The sequence below is a fragment of the Muntiacus reevesi genome, chromosome 1 (genome assembly GCF_963930625.1).
Source record: "Muntiacus reevesi chromosome 1, mMunRee1.1, whole genome shotgun sequence".
Lineage (NCBI taxonomy): Eukaryota > Metazoa > Chordata > Mammalia > Artiodactyla > Cervidae > Muntiacus > Muntiacus reevesi.
In genome coordinates, this window is record NC_089249.1 from 64,503,026 (window position 1) to 64,521,986 (window position 18,961).

General features: G+C 42.6%; 1 protein-coding gene across 1 annotated transcript in view; it reads right to left on the reverse strand.

Moving 5' to 3' along the window:
- CD247 (CD247 molecule) overlaps positions 1–17,310 on the reverse strand; it is an 82,919-nt gene extending 65,609 nt beyond the window's left edge. Inside the window, exon 1 of the mRNA XM_065946281.1 lies at positions 17,164–17,310. Within this exon, the coding sequence (XP_065802353.1) occupies positions 17,164–17,221 (58 nt within the window). The 5' untranslated portion in view covers positions 17,222–17,310. The remainder of the gene's footprint in view (positions 1–17,163) is intronic.
- Positions 17,311–18,961: the final 1,651 nt, after the last annotated feature.

Below are 18,961 nucleotides of genomic sequence, written 5' to 3' on the forward strand. Positions count from 1 at the left end.
GAGGGGGCGGCCGCAGCTGCCCCCCTGGCGCTTCCCCCTGTCGGAGTCCCTGTGCCATCCAGACTGCTGTCATGTGGAATCTAGATGGAGATTGGAAAAAGAGGGCCTGGAGCAGGGTCTGGAACTGTCTAAAATCCAGAACAAGCCCTGCTGCTTGAATTACCATGCAGACTCATTTCTAGATTGCAGAATGTGCTGGCGATGTTTTTCTAAAGGGCAACCCCGGTGCTCCCAAGATGGGAAGCACCCTCCCCTCTGACATGTTTATTCCATCTTCCGGAGGAAGGGAGGGGACAGAGCTGGCTCAGCAACCCCACAGACTGCATCCACACCAGTTACTTCAGAGGGAGCTTGACAGTCAACCAGGCTGGAAACGAACACTTATGCCTTGGGCTGGAAGTGTCCTCCCCTTAGCAATGCCTGATGGCAAAGACCCCTGTGCATTTGACATGCCTCTTTTCTTTCCTCACTGAAGCACATCATGGTGAACAACAACCAGTGTTCAAAACAAATAAACTGAGCCATCACAGACACAGCCCTTCCAGATAGTCTTAGGAGAGGTTGAGAAACATATTCTAGTATTTAGGTAAGAAATTAAAATGCTGACTCAAATCATAATTTCAGCAAAGAACATGGTGCTTGGAAAGTTTCACAATCTCTCTGTATCCCTGAGGCACCACTGTTAAGAAGGGTGTCTTAGTTCAGATTCTTCCAGAAGCAGACCCTGAGATGAAGCTTGGAGTACAGGTTCTTTATTTGGGAGATATTCCCAGGAAGCACTGGCGGGTGTTATGGACTGAATCATACCCTGTGAAAGATTGTCGTATTCCTAACCCCTCCCCACCCAGTACCTGTGAATGTGACCTTATTTGGAAATAATGTGCTGGCAGATGCTCAAGTTAAGATGAGGTCACTGGGGTGGGTTCTAACCCCATAGGTCTGTGTCCTTACAAAAAGGGAAAGTTTAAATGCAGAGACATACTTCCACATAGGGCAAATGCCATGTGGAGTTGGGGGCAGAAATCAGGGTGTAGCATCTACAAGCCAAGCAATGGCAAAAATTGCCAGCAACCACCAGAAGCTAGGAGAGAGCATAAAACAGATTCTCTCAGAGAAGGAACCGACACCCCACTAATTCCTTGGTTTTGGACTTCTAACCTCCAGAGCTGTGAGAAAATCATTTCAAGCTATGGTACTTTGTTACAGCAGCCCTAGGAAATGGATATAGTACATATGTGCAGGAGTCTGGCGGGAGCAGAAAGGAACTCAATAAAGGGGGGCCTTATCAGCTAGTTACCACTCTTAACAACAGGGCTTCATGATGCTGGCAAATTTGTGGAAATAGGTGGTTCAGAGTTAGCATATGTGACAGCAAGGCTATCTGGGTCTGAATTCAGTCCCTGGCCCAGAGCTGCCCCTGCAGGGCGTTAGGCCTCCGGGCCTGCCGGCACCTTCTGCACTGCCTCCTGCGTGGCCAGGGGCACAGAAGGGAGCAGTCTCTGGGACCCGAGCAAGGCCTCAGGCTGAGAGGGGCAATTGGAGGCAGCTGGAAGGCAGGCCAGGCACTGAGGGGGAGGCCAATGTGGTATGAACATGCATCATCCACTACAGAGGACATGCTAAACCTTCCCCAGGCTGTTAGGAGTTTCCGTTGCAGGGTTTAGCACCTAGGTTATCTAAGAAGGGTAAAATATTACTGACCTCTCTTTTCATTGGGACAATCCTCCCAATCAGTGTCCCTAAATTATGTCCCCTTAATCATTCGCCTGTCCTGATTGCCATGGGGATATGAGTAGGAAACGAGAGTCGCTCAAAAGGAATGGAGCGTCTAAGTCCTTGCCTGGGCATTTACGTTCATACTGCGGTCCTGCCTTGGATGCGTTCCTCCTGTTCTTGGGGTGTCTTCCTCTCCCCTCTATGCACTGAGTCCTACCCATTCAAATCCTGTGACCCCAGTGTGCATCCCTTTGTTCCTCCAGCGTACCTTTCTGAAAGCCCTTACATTTGAACTACTTGATACTGTTCTCCACTGAACTTTTTTCAAACGATTCTGCAGACCATTTAATAGCAGTTCTCTGAAAAAATGCATGCCAAATTGGGTCAAATCAATTCATACAGTATTACACTCTGTTTCTCCCTCTCTTCCTCTTGGGGATGTGTAAGGCACATTTGTAGAGAGAAGGTTCTGACAAGTCCTGCAGTGAAATGACAACAAAAGAAACTTTCCTTAAGTTTGCTCAAACTAGTGTTTCCAGTATGTCTATCCCTTCTTGCTGTGGTACAGCATTCCTATCTTGCAGAACACAGTTTGGGAAACAATGCCTTTGTTATAAACTTCAGTGAACAAGACCTTTAGGAGTCAGCTCCTCTGGATGAGCCGCTGGCCCAGGAAGGGAGTCAGTACTGGCCTTAAGTGGGAGTGGGCTCCATGCCACCGTCCCAAGGGCCATGAATGTGAGGTCCCCCAGGCTCTTCACCCCAGAACCATTCTGAGGGTGGGGAATGAGTTTCCAGGGACGGGTGGGGCGCTACTAAGAGCCCTTCCTAAAGTAAGACATTCTGTCCTAACACCAGATCTGCCCTATCCCAGCTTTTTGTGGCAAGCAAACCTCAACTCCTACCACAAAGTTCATAACAAATGTAAGCTATTATCTCCCAGGGGCGATATAGTTCATAGTGGGGGCCAAGCTGCCTGGGGTCAAAGCCCAGCTCTAGTTCATGCGCCACTGGGCCTCAGCCCCCGACCTGCATCACGGGGGCACCAGCAAAGTGCCAGAGGACTATCGGACCTAATGCATGTAAGCAACACAGAGAACAAGCTCCTCTCAACAGGTGTTGACTGTTCCTGCAGCTCACGTCACTTCACCAGACCAGTCAGATACCTCTATCAGGTCTTGAAACTGTGAGTTCTCTGAGCATGGCAACTGGGACTTATCATTGTGCAGTAGTTGACATGTAATGGTGATTTCTCAGAAAGTATATTCAGGATGAGTTAAAGGATGGCTATGCTCTGTATTTTATTTCTACTGCTGACATTATTTCCAACAACAAAATGTTTTGTTATAACATACCCGCTTCACTAATAGGAAGATAACTTGATTTTCTCTCGTTGTAGTCTTTTCTCTCCAGCTAGAGAGGACCTGTCATGACTAGATGGCTGCCAGGGCCTTTGATCAGAGGGTCACTGTCCTGTGGTCTCCACGGCTCCGGGCAGTCACAGCAGAGGTGTTTAAGATGCCATTGATTTATCTGTCTCTCTTAGTTATGAATGGGGTGCCAAGCAGGGAGGTTCTATACCCAAGTAGAACCGCATCACAGAAAGCTCTTAAAAGGAAATTCTTTCAAGTCCAAAGGGTCAATCTTGCTCATCCTAGGAAGGTCATCCGGTGGTAAACAACTGATAAGAAAATCTGGACACATCTCTCCTTTAAGAAAGTTAAATGTGTCTGTCTATGCTGTGAAAGGGCTTTCTCAGTGGCTCAGCAATACAGAATCTGCCAGCAATGCAGGAGATGCAGGTTGGATCCCCGGGTCAGGAAGATCCCCTGGAGGCAGGCATAGCCACCCACTACAGTGTTCTTGCCTGGAGAATCCCACGGACAGAGGAACCTGGTGGGCTACAGTCCACTGGGTTGCAGAGAGTCAGACATGACTGAGGCTACTTATCATGCACACACGTATGCTATGAAAATCCACTAAGTGAAAATTCACACTCATGAAAACAGTTGAATTAGAAAATGAATTCTTCTATTACTAAATGATTTGGTAACACTCTCCTAAGTAAGTGTTGTTATAATATTCTCTTCCACCAAACTTTCAAAGAGACTCATCCAGCGGGGGGGAAGGTCCTTTTGTATGTGGTTAATATTTTTTTTCTTTTAAAAAGCAGTTTTGTTGAGGCATCATTTACATATAGTAGGCATTTTCTGAACCTAGATATGGTAATAATATAAGGAATTTGGATCACTCGTTTGTTCATTAAACTTTTATTTTATATAGACAAAAAGTACTTTCCCTCCACTCAAGCTTCTACACACCAAGTTCCCACTGTTCTTAAGATTTTTGTCCATTAATCCTGCAGGTCCTAACCTGCCCACCTACAGGGCAACAGGCTGAGGGAGGGCCTTGCTTTACAGCACCTGCTCTTCTGTAGCCCCTGAGAGAAGATCAAGTCAGCACTCCTCCCAGAATCCTGTTAGGAGCAAGACAGACAGAGAATAGGCATAAAGAAAGCTAAACACACATGCATACAAATAAATAGAGCCAGAGTGCTTCTTGTCTCTTGGACCGCCATTTCTTCTCCGGTAAAATCCAAAAGTAGAACTTAAAGGTATCTATCTTTTTCAGCTCAAATATTCTGTGATTCTGTCATATCAGGGAAGCCCCACTTAGGTCACAGAAAATCTTTCCAGAGAGGCTCCGTTCTTACCACTGAAAGTAAAATTCACTGACAGCATTCCCCATACCCACCCCAGCAAATCATGATATTACCAAAGCCACTTTTGATTACAAAATAGTTACACTATATGAAAGGTGCATTCCTGATGATTTTCCAAAATTCTAGTTAATTTCTCACAGGAATAAATGCAAAATTAGAGCCACATTATTGTAAATAGTGCACATAAATTGAGACCTTCTTTGTTAATTTTTTGTATTGCATTATTTTGCATTTGTATAATTCAAAATCCCATTAAATGTGATTTTTATATTCCCTTGGAAAGGATTTTTTAAAAACCTTCAGAGAAAAGGAATGAAGGTGATAGAAGAGAAGGGTAAAGTCCCATGGTCATACCTGATGGAGAAAGACTGTGGGTTTGAAGGAATTCTATGGGGAAGGCATCCAGGATTATAGAGAGGACTCCCTAGAGAGGACTCATTACAGGGAGCGCACCTAGGCCCATTGAGAGGACTCCCTAGAGAGAGCCAAGCAACGCAACATCGTCTTCCTTGGGTAATCATTCTGCACTGAATCTGAGATGATTAACCAATTTGGAGGTTAGATGCCTTTTTTTTTTTTAATTGAAGTTACTCCAGGCTTGCATGCTTCTATGAAATATTCAACCCCAAATTTAAAAATTCCTAAACAGCCAAATCCTCTCTTTATCCCTCGGCACAGAGTAGCCATTTTGTGCTCTTAAAAATGACTGACAGGAATTTTCTGAGGAAGCTATGGTCAAAAACCAAACCAGAAATTAGACTGGCTTTAAATCTGAGGCTTTGTGTTTAGAGCCATAGCTAGAAAATGATGTGTTTTTTTCCTAATGAAAAAAATCAAGAAATTGTCATGAAGATCAAAAACTGCTCTCCAAACCTTCCCTTTTACATCCTCCCGCCAGGCGACTTTGGATTGCAAGAGTTCGTGATTATAACTTTATTCACAATCCGTTTTTGGTTTCCAAGCAGCTCCCTCTCCAAGATGAAATTACAAAGCCTTGAAAATTAGAGGCACCCTTCTGCTCACCCCAAAGAGCTATTGCTGATGAGATGCTCTGTTGAAATGGAAGGAATTTGCTTTACAGCAGCCTCCCTTGTGGAATTCTGGATAGGAACATTTAACAATACAGCATTTGCAATGGGCAGGTGAGAGCTGACCAAGTTTTTAAAGGGGATTTCACAGGCCAGGTCAGCAGGGAGATGGATGGGTGAGCTGCGGTAGATACAATTATTTGACTTTCTGAGCTGTTCTTTTGAAGCCTCTACACTTAATAGAAAGAAATAGAAAAATCCTCTTTGCCAACCTTTTGTAGCTCAATCTTTATTGTTCCCACCGAAATCCAAAGAAAACAGACAAGATTCATTTTGTCCATAAAGCATTTGTGTATTTTATATAGGTCTGGGTTTTGAAGTGTTGATAGTGAAGTAGAAGAAAAGACAAAGTTTCCTCTCTAATCTGAAGAAATCAAAGGGAAAAAATTTCTGAAACTCTAAAGCCTAACTTAGAAGTCCTGGGTGGTATCTCCTGATATATGTCTCTTTTGCTATTAAACTCAGCATGGAAATTAGCACAGGCTCACAAAATGACAGAAATTAGACTAAACCATAAAGAAGCAAGCCTGTAGGGAAATTAAGACTTTTTCATAAAACCTGAAAACATGACCTACAGAACTAGGGAAGCTTTCTCTTAAAGAAAGAAAGCTCTTCTTTCTTTTCAGCATCCATCTCTCAAAGACTGGTCTGGTTAATGGGCTGGTTGGGCCAGCCATCTATAGGATTGTTTGTAGATGAGAAGTGCTTGGTAAATACTCACTCACGGATAAGTCAATTGGTTTACCAAACAATTTGTTTTAAGTGAAAGATTTTGTTTTCATTTTAAGTTAAAATTTTCCTTTTTTTTAAGTTAAAAATTTCTTAATTTTTTATTCCTGGTATCAATACCACAATTTATGGGACAATATACCTGATATACTGAAAAGAAAAAGAGAAAGCTTCAAGTGATAAAAGACCTCAGGAATGTACATCTGATATTACAGTGCATTAATCAATAGCTACACTTTTTGCAAACTGTGGCTATGACAGTCCTGAATAAGAAGGCTTTCTGTTTAAGCTGCGATAACTTTTCTGACTATGGTCATCATTCCTTCTGTAGCACATTTTTACAGCCCCTTCAGTGCAGTTTGGAGGACTGTCTCAAAGTAATCTGCAGCTTTCCTGATAACTCCTCGCTCTCTCCTGCTAAGAACTTTAGCCCTTTTCTGCTGAGTTGTTGGAACCTTCTGATACCACATCCACCCCTCCACTACCAGATCTATGACCACCAACAGAGGGACTTGAACTTCTTCCACCAAAACTGTCCCACTTCATAGGCACATAATTTGATTGCTGTTATTCACTATAATTTCCAAATCATTATAGTATCCCCACTACCATAGTTACCACTGCGAAAATGTCCTCCTTCGTTGTAAGCATTATATCCTCTGCTACCATCAGCATTTCTGTTACCTTGGTTTCCATATTCTGGCCCACCGCCACAATAGCCTTCTCTAATGCAAGAACCAGGACCATCGTGATAGTTGCCACCATCACCTCCAAATTTACTATATCCACTATCGTCTCCTGCTGCCACCACCTCTATGACTATAGCCTCCTCTTCCATCAAAGTTTCCACCATGGCCAAAGTTTCCTCCCTAGCGCATAACATTGCCACAAAAGTAGTCTTTCAAATTATATTCTTCTGTATCTTTAATGCCACCAATAGAAATTTTCTTCACTGTTAAATGGAAGCTTCCCTGGTGGTTCAGATGGTAAAGAATCTGCCTGCAATGTGGGAGACCCGGGTTCTATCACTGGGTCGGGAAGACACCCTGGAGAAGAGTATGGCAACCCACTCCAGTATCCTTGCCTAGAGAATTTCATGGACAGAAGAGCCTGGTGGACTACAGTCCATGGGGTCGCCAAGAGTCGGACATGACTGAGTGACTAACACTCTCCTTCACCTTCTTTAGGAAGAGCTCTCTTTGACTTTACTACACACCCATCAGCCTTGTGTGGTCCAACACACATTGCCCCATCCACCTCTTGTGACTACAAAAATAAGTCACAAAACTAAAGACCCTGGAACATTTTGTTTGGAGGTCTCTCATGACCACACAGTCTATGAGTGTGCCCCATTTCTTAAAGTGTTCTATTAAACTATCATCTGTAGTTTCAACACTCAGACCACCAAGCAACAGTTTTTTCAACTGCTCTGGTTCCTTTGGATCAAAGCAGTAGCACAAAGACACATAAAATTCTGAGTATTTTAGCAAGAATGGCAGATTTTGCTTTAAAGCAGCAAACTTTTTTTAAAAAATCATATTTTCAACTAAGTACTTCAAAGAAAACACAGGGCAGAGAATTAAATTCTTGTCACCTTAGAAAGGTCTGTAAGGCCTAAAAATGCGCCGGCAGAAATTTCAGCAAAAATGAGACCATTTGTAGCATTTTCTGCTGGGCACCTCCTCCCTCTCCCTTCCAATTCCGAGCTCACTTTCCCAACTGTGGAGTGAGGAGGCCATTGAAGGCCATTGTGCTACGCAGATGGTTTGAATAACCAGATACTGAAAATAACTATCACCCATTAAAAACAACAACAACAAAAAACTATCAGTCTGGCAATATCAACTCTCTACAGCCAAAATAGGTTACTAAGAGCCACTTTATTGAATTGCTTATCGATCTATTTTGAGGGCAGAGAGAAAGAAAAGCATCAAATGTATTTTGACTATGAATTTTGAGGGTCAAAATTCATAGGATGACCACTGTGGGAAGAACTGATGAGAATTGGGGAACTGGTGGCATTTTCTGCTGACTGGTATGTGTTGTTGAAACTCTGTGTGCTGGGCCTCCACTGAGAAGCGCTCACCGTGGGGAACATTTGTGTTGGATTTTTAACTATGAGTTCTGAGAACAGTTTCCCACTTTCCTTTGTCACCTTAATGCTGCTGATAATGTCAACAGTGAGTCCAGGAGGTCCTCACATATCTGGACTTGATTATAAGAGGAAGACTGTTTCCACAGGTGGGGGCAGAGTAGGGTCAGCATTCTAGGCAGAGGGATCTGAGAGGAAGGTGGAAAGAAAGAGAGCAGCCTTGGGAAAAGGGCGAGTTATGAAAGGAGTTCTTAGGGCAACTGAGTGACCTGGAGAAGTCTCTGTATTAACATGGATAGACCCAGAGATTGTCATACTGAGTGAAGTAAGTCAGACAGAGGAGATACGTTGTACGACATTTCTTATATATGGAATCTAAAAATAAATTTATTTACAAAACAGAAACAGATTCACAGACTTAGAGAACAAACTTAGGGTTGCAGGGGCGGGCGGAGGAGGATGCGGGGAGGGGATAGTTAGGGAGTTTGGGATGGACATGTGCACACTGCTGTGTTTAAGGCGGATAATCAGCAAAGACCTACTGTATAATACAAGAAACTCTGCTCAATGCTTGGTGGCAGCCTGGATGGGAGGGCAGTTTGGGGGAGAATGGATACATGTATATGTATGGCTGAGTCCCTTCACTGTTCACCTGAAATTGTCACAACTTTGATAATCAACTATACTCCAAGTAAAATAAAAAGTTTGAAAGAGAGAGAGAAAGAAAAAGGTCTCTATAAAGGAGTTGCTCACACCTCTCCATAATCCTAGAGATTCTAGTTTGGACAGAAGTTGTCTTAACTCCCTTCTGCCACAGAATGCCTGGAATGGGTTCAGCGACATCTCAGCTCCGCCATTCTCCTGCCTAGATTGCCAGCTCTAAGCTCAAGCAATGTTTGCCCTTCTTTCTACAGAGCTGTCCTGCTGCCACCAGCTTCCTCTTAAATGCGTAGAAAACCACTCACTGGTGCACATGGAGAGACATACCAGCAGATGCAAGACACGTTCATTTGCATGCAGACAAGCACACACGTATACGAAGCATGCCAGTGAACTCACATGCTGGGACACACCAGAACATGTGCACAAGCACACAGCCTCACTCACACCTTCACACGTACACTGGGGCGCAGACACTTTTACCTCGAGCAGAGCACGCAGGCAAACACACACCGGCACATGCGTGTGCTGCACCCACACTGAGCTGCCCCATGCTGCAGTCCCCGGGTTCACCTGATTCTCCTGGCTTCTCCGGCCAGTCTGCCTCCCAGGGCCGCAGACTGCAATCTCCACCTCCACCCCACCAGGCCATCTTTCCTACTCTTCTCCCTATGATAGCTACCCACTCCAAGTCTCCCAGGCTGTAAGATGAAAAAGCAGTTCTAACTCAGGGCTGACATTCACATTATGGTGTAGAATCAGAACAACATTACATGGTGGGGGGCTGGTGAAATGTAGGAGCATGCAACTGACGTTCTAGTACCTACAGCAATACAGAGAAGTGGGGACTTGTTTGATCTTATGTGGTGGTGTTGGTTCTAAGCCATTCTCCCCAGCTCCAGGGTTTGGTGAAAGCCACGCACCTGTAACCAGCACCCCTACAGACACCCGGAGAACCCCCCCGGAGACTTCTCTTTTCCCAGTCTTCCTGCCGGGCAGCTTGGGGATCAGCCCCACTAAGATTCACGGATGTTCAGAATCTGGCAATTTAATGCTTCTGCTCTGAACATCAGACTTCTTATCTGTTTGCTTTCCCCAGTCAGCAGCAAAAGGCTTTGCACTTTCAGAGCTCAGCCCAGGCAGATGTAAGTGGACTCAAGGCTAAAATCTGACATAAATAATTAATAATTGATTGTAGACATTTGTTATTTAAAGATAATTCTCCCACTCCTTTAGGATTTATATTAAAAAACTAAATCTCAACTCAAAGTCTATGTGTAATATTAATAGTACACTATTCTTTTAGAAAAAGTCACCCCACAAAATCTTACACACTTAATTAAGATACATTGTTACCAAGTAGATCGATTAAAGGCTATCATTTAGGATCAAATCTTCTCAAATACAATTTAATTTATATTTTGATCTCCACCTATGCATAATGTGGTAGCGGCAAGGAGGAGTGACTGCATACACAGAAGCTGGTTGAATTGCAAACTGAGGTTGGTCCCTCTCAAGAAATGCTCCCAAATATGTGCATTTATTAAGAGGAAAACAGAAAAGATGGATTTTACCATTTGGGGTGAACATGAGTTCAGAATTATAGTAATAGGCCAGAGGAAAACACAATCCTATATTAACAACCAAATATTTTATACTCAGGAAAAAATATATTAATGAGGATACTCAGTATCAAAACAGTTATTTCTTACTTCAGAAATTTAAAGGAAAATCACAATACATGCTTACTAAGGGGAATACCTTCAAAAGTCTGCTTCAGAATTCAGTCATTGCATGAATAATACTGTAAGTTGACAAAAAGACTAGTGGAGAGGCTGCATAGAACATTCGAGAGCACATACCTTGAACAAGGGATCAGAAAAATTGTGTTTGGGGCCTGGTTCTACTCAGGCAAGTCCCCAAACCTCTGATCCTCATTTCTCTTTCTATAAAGAGAGAATCTCACTACTTTTTCAGCTGCCTTACCAAAGGAGAGTTGCGAATGAAGGTACTGGAAAGCATTTTGTAGATATAAAAGGGTAACTGCTCAAAGAGAACGTTGGTCTGGACCAGCAAGGATCCTGCCTGTCTTTGTTCAAATGCTTTCTATTTATTTTTCTCCCCTTGAGCCTGAAAATTAGTTGCTGAGTATCACAAATCTTAACCAGCAAGGAAAGCGGACAGTGGAAGCTTCTAACATTTCCACCATTGCAATTTGACTGCTTCAGACAGCAATTTGCTTTCTCTTCAAGTCAGTTCTCACCAACAAAGTCCTTGTGCGGCCATAAATCTACGGCCGATGCACAAGGGTAAGGAACAAGCCAGAAAATGTTGGACTCTGTCCTTGAATTTTTCACAGTAGGAGCTTCCGCTTAAGAGAGTTAAAAATATTGTGATAAAGTAGAAGTCTGAATTCTTTTTAAAAAGTGTTTATTTGTTTATTGGAGCTTCAGGGAAGAGTAAGATTTAGGTTCCTAATTCTATGAGCAAATACCAGTGAGATGGTAGGCAACTTAAACATTCTTTTTAAAAGTATGGTAATTTTACAAGACCATGTAATTTATTTTGTAGCTGAAAGGGGTGTTCTGCTCTCTTCTCATCTTACAGAGGCAAAAACTAAACACATTTCTGCCCAAGTTTATGCTGCAATTTAGTAACAGAGGAAGAAAAAGAAAGCATGTTAGTACCAGGGTTTCCACTTTCTTCTAGCAGAAAAATGATATCCTTTCTATTTTGTAGGTAGGGAAACTGAGCCACACATCATAATGATTACTGCTTTTGCAGCACTTCTGTGTACAGGCACTTCTAAGTAGTATTTCCACCCTACACTGCGCTGCATGAGGTAAGACATCGCTACCGCCATCTCGTAGAAGAAGAACGGGGATCTCAAGGTAAGCACCAGGCCACAGTAAAAGGATGGTGAGGAACCAGGACTTACATCCAGATCTTTTTGGTTCCATGGCCTACTCTGTCCCTCCACCCTATTGCCTGCTCCAGAAAAGATAAGAAACACTTGCAGATGGTCAGTTAGGGAAAAAACTCTCTTTCCTTGATGGAAAAACTGTTTAGACTTCAATAGAAGTCTAAAGTATCCTGGGAAATGTTTTTTTACTTTAACCTATTCTTTTAATTATCAACCCTAGAGAAATTAGCCCAAGGAAATAAGTCAGAAAAAAAAAATTTTAAGCTATATATGTTAAGATTTTCTTTCAGGATTAGCTATAATAACAAAAATTAGAAATACCCCAAATGTCCAACAATAAGTAAGAAAATATGATGCATAAACTATGGAAGTTTACATAGCAATTAAAAATAATCATGAAAGCTAGGCATAAAAAAGATACTCAGAATAAAATATTAAGGGAAAAAAGCACACGACATTGTTTTTGTAATAACAACTGTAATAAGCTCCAATACTTTGGCCACTTGATGCGAAGAGCCGACTTCAGGGTCAGAAAAGACCCTGATGCTGGAAAAGAGTGAAGACAGGAGGAGAAGGGGACGACAGAGGATGAGATGGTTGGATGGCATCACCGACTCAATGGACATGAGTTTGAGCAAGCTCCAGGAGATGGTGAAGGACAGGGAAGCCTGGCGGGCTGCAGTAGTCCGTGGGGTTGCAGAGAGTCAGACACGACTAAGCAACTGAACAACAAATAACAGCTATGTAAAGATATGTAGATACTTGGGAAGATAGTGGAATGGAATGTTTTTCAAATTCATAACTTCCTCTGATTTTATGATTTTTTAAAAATATCTCAAATGAAGAGAGAAAAAATGATAGCTAGTTGAGATATTTACTTAGTAACTGAGACCATATTGGGCTATAATGATTAGATATCCTGTTTTTTTTTTCTTTCTATATTTTGAAACAGATAATTGAATAATGTGATTTATGCTTTAATCCACAAATTTTTATTTTTCTCCTTGTTGCCTTTCATTAATTTATTAGTCCATTAGTTAATCTCCAACAGTGGTAGCCTTCTTTATTTTCTGTTTTTCCTTAATCAGAAATTTTTCCAAATCAGAAAGTTGAATCATATGAAATTATCATTTTTGTATGTCTCAAATGAATATAGAAAATTTCTTATGGTCCAATCAGAAACTTTTAACAATGGTAGGATTTTATCTTAGACCATCCTTATAAATCATTTTAATCAGTCTCTTTATTCAAACTGCCTTGCTCCCTCCACCAGTTTAATTTTTAAAGTACTTTGTTTTACGCTAAGTTCTCTAGAAGAAAGGTCTACATAATGCCCCTCCATAAACCATTAAAGTGAATTTAATCACACAGAAAGGTCTGGATTTCATTCATTCACCCACCCTTTTAATTTACTCAACAAATATTTACTGTGTGTAATGTCTGCTTCAAACACTGTGCTAAGTGCTTGGATATATCTCTCTCTGAGCAAGATTAAAGCATCTTTTCGCTCAGAAAACATAGATTGTGTTTTAGACTGGAAGGAGTAGTTGTGTATGTGCAGTGACTAAACAGATCATTTTGTTTCAATTAACAGATCAAATGACTAGTTTGATTATTTTTTAACCAAATGGACTTTATGTTTTGTCAAACTGGTTAAATCTACAGTCACTTTAGTGTTGAAAAGAACTAACCTTGGCCCAAGCAGAGAAGAAATTTATTTCAAACTATTGCTGCTATTTTTTTAATCAGTTAGCTGTGAGTGAAAGTCGCTCAGTCTTGTCCAACTGTTTGCGACCCCGTGGGTATACAGTCCGTGGAATTCTCCGGGCCAGAATACTGAAGTGGGTAGCCTTTCCCTTCTCCAGGGGATCTTCGCAACCCAGGGATCAAACCCAGGTCTTCCGTATTGCAGGCGGACTCTACCAACTGAGCCACCAGGGAAGCCCCCGTAGGGAAATAAGGCTCAGGAGAAAAAGGATGAGTGTATTTGTACAACTCTAAAGCAAGACAGTTCCCTAGTGGTGCCTGAATTCTTTGAAATAAGACAGAAAACTCCATACTCAGGGATTCCTGAAAATAAAATGCATATCCAATTTAAAAAATAAATTTTTTAAAGACAAAGGCAAAAATAAAATGATTTTTTTTTTAAATTCAGCAGTGGTTATTCACCTAAGCAACAGTTTCGCGGCTCTTTTTCTAGGGAATGTTTTGTAGCAGCAAACGTGTAAATAGGCTAGCAAATCTGAGAAAGGCCATGGTAGAAAATGAAGCAGATCATGCGGATAAGCAGAGCCAGATGACCAGAAATCAAAATAAACCACTGGTGAAAGTGTCATCCATGAAAAACTTCCTGGCATCCTGGCATCACTCAAAAGTTTCCCTCAAGCCCAGCCCCAAGCAGTTTAAGCAAAGGTCTGATTGCAAACAATGTTCAGTTAAATACCCTGGTCACTGTGCATCCACCCCAACCATTTGGCTGAAATTCTGGCTGGCCACCCTGACCAGTGATGACCAGGCAAACTGTTCTAATTTGCTCCTCCTAACTACTTCTATATATTAGTCATATTTTCACTTTGAGGGAATATCCCCTGGAGGATAAGTGTCTCCGAAAAATAAAAATGGTTGCTGTAACGCTCCTCCTGTGACCCCGCGAAGGTTCACAGCTGGGCCTGCCACTGGCAGGGATCACCAGTGTGCTCCTGAGCTGTTACAGGTGAGCTCAAAAACCAAACGAAGGGTGAACTGGGTCTCAGCGGATGGAGAAAATGTCCAGTGCTGCTCTGCAACGCAATCAAAAGCAGATTAAGAATCCTAACCATGGGTTTCCACTTCCTGTCACTGGGTAGCGAAAACAAGAAAACAGTCCAGGGTGTGATAGTAATAAAAATTAATACAACTTTTATATATTGACTGTTTAGTATGTATCAGGCATGTAACATTTACTTCTTGTTTTCACAACTCTGCAATGAAGGTTATTCTTACTGTAAAGGTGGGAAAACTGAGGCCCAGAGAGGTTAAATAACTTGCCTAAGGTTGTACGGCTGAAAAATTGGCAGCACTGTGATTGGCCTGACTCTTCCCACAACACCTTTTCCTGAGACTCTGTGTCAAAGCTGCATTTCTTTACAAAGGGAGGACCAAGGCCACATGTGAGGTAGAGACCACCTTGGTGTTGAAGGCACTGATGAGTTGAGGGCTCTGCAGACAAAACTCCGCCCATACCATTAGGCACTCTATCTTAATCTCTTTCAGCTTCAAGTGACTGTCTTAGCAGACTCACCCAGGAAGACTTCCTCAGGTAGACAGACTGGGGCATTATTTGCTGTGATCTTAATGATCTGGGCAATTGCAAGAAAACAAATGGTAAAGTCTTAGTAAAAAGAAGAAGCCTTAAAAGGGTTTGGGGAGTAAGTAACTTAATTGAGCGAGAAAAGAAGGAAGACCGCAACTCAAATTTCATCAGCAGCCTTTCCTCCAAAGGAAATCATAAAGCATGTCTTCTCAGCCAACATGGGTGCTTTCTGTGGCCCTTGGTGTTAAAGGCCTCTCTTAGCCTCCCTTGTCCTTCCCTCAATGAGGCTAGGAGCCTCATCTAAAAACAGCTGAAATTTCAGTCTCCAAACTGGCAAAGCAAGTGACTTTGAAAGGTGAATCTAAAGCTTTTTCTTCCTGTATACTGCTTGTGGAAACGGGCATGGCCCCCATCTTGTCTCCTGGGTGGGGTTTTGTTTACCACTCCTGGCAGCCACTACCACTCGAGCAGCTTTTCTTTTCTTTTCTAATTCTATTGCCCCTGCCTTAGCGCCAAGGCTCAAAACTTCAGATGGTGAAACCATCTCCTGAGTATAGTCCCCAAACTTGAAGCCCAGGGTCTGAATCTATTGCCGTCATCTGTTCCCTCTGAAGTCACTGAATTCACAGGCTGTGATGGCGTCATGGGTCCTCCCGTGCCCTGCACACAAGGACGGGCTGCTCTGGGCTCGCCCTGGGGTCCTTACCCCACAGCACCACGTGACTCATACCCCGCAAGGCCTTTTCTGAGAAGAGGCTGTGATGTTACAGAAAACCCCATGACTACTTAGCCCTCGAAGCCCCCAGGGCCCTAGGCCAAGGCTGGGCCATGTTCTCTGGTAGGAACGAAAGAGCCAGGGCTCTCCTGATCTCCCACCATTGTTGTCAAACACCCTCCCACGCTGAGGCGAGCTGTAAAGTGGAGAAAAGGCCTTGGTTTTTGACCACTCTCCCAGTTTTTTAGATTCAAATACAGCTTGTCCCATTTCTTGTAAAAATGCCAAGATGTCAAACCCCAGACAGAATCCATTTCGTCTTCTTTTCACTTATTATTATCTGAGCTAGAAAACACAGTGGGAATGAAAGGATTGTAGAAAAGCTAGTTTCCGGGGACTGAAATGAAGTGAGAAGTAAGTTCTCTTGTTGGTTGGTTGTTCCTTGTGGTGGTGACCTAACAAGTCACATCCTCTCATCTGTCCCCTCCGTTCTGTCAGCATCTCTGGCTTTTTGGCCTGAGACAGAGAGCTGCCTAAAGCAAGGGGCAGTGGGTGAGTCACGGAGCCCGGGGTGGGTGTGTCGTCAGGCAGCCCTGGCTGTGGGGTGCAGAGGCAGCCATGTCAGAGCTGAGAGTAGACGTGGGCCTTGAAGAAGGTCACTTCCCTCCTTCATTAACCCAGTCAGTGCCTGGCCTATGGAGATGCTTCAAGTAAGCCACAGTCATGACCCTCTCTGCCCAACAGCACATGAAACATTCTTTGTTGGCGAAGCAGGAAGGTGGCTGAGTGACGGAGCCAGCAAGCTAGTAAAAGAAGAATACACAAAGACTCGGGAAATGCTTCAGCACAAAACGTGGCCCGGCTGATGTTTTCTGGCCCCTTCCAGCTTCTGTTAACTTCTCCCTCTCCTCTTGTCCACTCAAGTCCTGCCTCAGTTCCTTCTCATCCTTCCCCATCACAGACTTTTCTCTCTCCTTTTATCACTGGAAAAATCCATACTTCACACAGGTCTGTTTTCAAGCTGCTGACTCGAAGCTAATTTCCAGCTTGGCCATAATGAAGCAGATGTCTCTATAGAAACAGACCCTTCCCTGTCCAGCTGACCATTGCTTTGGGGAGGGCAAGACTTAAAGGAGACACTGGCTCTTCTCCACTCTCTACTATCTCCCTCCACCCCACACACATACGTACAAAGGGCTCATTCCCATCGATACATCCAGCCTTACCTGTAATTGGGAACTGTGCCTGCAGGATGGCCACAATAACGAGTGCTGTCCACTTCATCTTGTCCTTCCCCAGGATGGTGCCAGGAGGCAGAGGCTGAGGCAGCTGTGACTGGATGAAGAAGAGAAAAGGAGTCTCTGCTGGCTTTGTTCTGCTGCTGCCTCCTCAGGAAGTGGAGGACGATGGGCCTTTGAGAAGGCACCTGCCAACCGGGCCAAGAAACTCACACTCCCCCTTTCGGTTCACAGGCAGGAAGCTCTGGAGGTTTGAGGGTTTGGGGTGTGTGTATGCATGTGTGTATGTGTGTGTGTGTGTGTGTGTGTGTGTGTGTGTGTGTGTGTGTGTCTGAATTTTTGCTTTTTTTTTTTGGTCTCCTTTAACCATTGTTTTATTTTCCTTCTTTCTAATTTTTGTTTGAGTGATAGTTGCTCAGTCATGCCTGACTCTTTGTAACCCCATGGACTGTAGCCTACCAGGCTCCTCTGTCCATGCAGTTCTCCAGGCAAGATTAATGGAGTGGGTGGCCATTTCCTTCTTTTTGCCTAATTTTTGTCTAATTCTTTTTGTCTAATTTTTATCTAATTCCTATCTTGATTGGTGTAGTCAGCCCCTAAGCAAATACAAGTTACCAGCGCATTTAAGAATGTTCGCTGCTCCCCTAGATTCATGTATTTTATGGTGGTTGGCGAGACAACAGAGCTCTAGGTTCAGAGTCGGGTAAAATGTGGAGATGGAATACTCGGATCTCAGTGCCACCTCTGCTATCTGCTTGCTGTGCGGCCTTGAGTAAGTCACGCAACATCTCCAGACCTCAGCATCCCTGCCTATGAAGCAAATTGCTGAGGATGCAGATCTGAACTTGACTGGAATTTGGACCACAGAAAACAGAAAAATTCACATAATACTTCAAACACGTTTGTTATTTGGTAGCATTTAAACATTGAACCAACTTACAATATTAAAAAAGATTCATACTGATAAATAAACTTAATAGAAAGTGTAAGATCTATGTGAAACAAACTTGCAAACATTATTGAAGAATACAGAAAGGACTTGGGTAAATGGAAAGATGTGTCTTGGTCTTTGATAGAAAGCTTCCTTTTAAGAAGCCCACGATTCTCTCTAAATTAATCAACCCATACTTCTACAAACACCAACAAAAGTTTTAGCACAAGATAATCTTGGTTGAAAGTTTGCATGAAAAATTAATGTACAAAAAATAGTGAAGACTCAAAAAAAACACACCAATCAAAGAAAAATATAGGTAAATTGGACTTCACCGAAATTTAAAACTTTTGTGCATAAAGGACAGTATCAATAAAGTAGAGACAATCCACAGAAAAAATAGTTGTAAATCAAATATTGATAAGGGTATAGTATTCAGAATATATAAATCACTCCTACAACTCAACTAGAAAAAAAAGTAAAAATCTGCCAAAGATCGGAATAGATATTTCTCCAACAAGCACATGAAAAGATGCTCAATATCTTTGGTCACTAGGGAAATGAAAATCAAAACTACAGTGAACTATTACTTCGCACACACTAGGATGGCTAAAATTTAAAAACACAAAGTGTTGGTAAGGATGTTAAGAAATTGGAACTCTTGTACATTACTGTGGAAACGTGGGAAATTTCCCTATGGAAAATGTGTGACATTTCCTCAAAAATTTAAATAGAATTATCACACAACCCAGCAATTCTACTCATAGGCATATACTCAGGAGAACTGAAAACATGTGCACATTAAAACTTGTACGTGAATGTTTATAACAGCATTATTAAAAATAGCCCCAAACT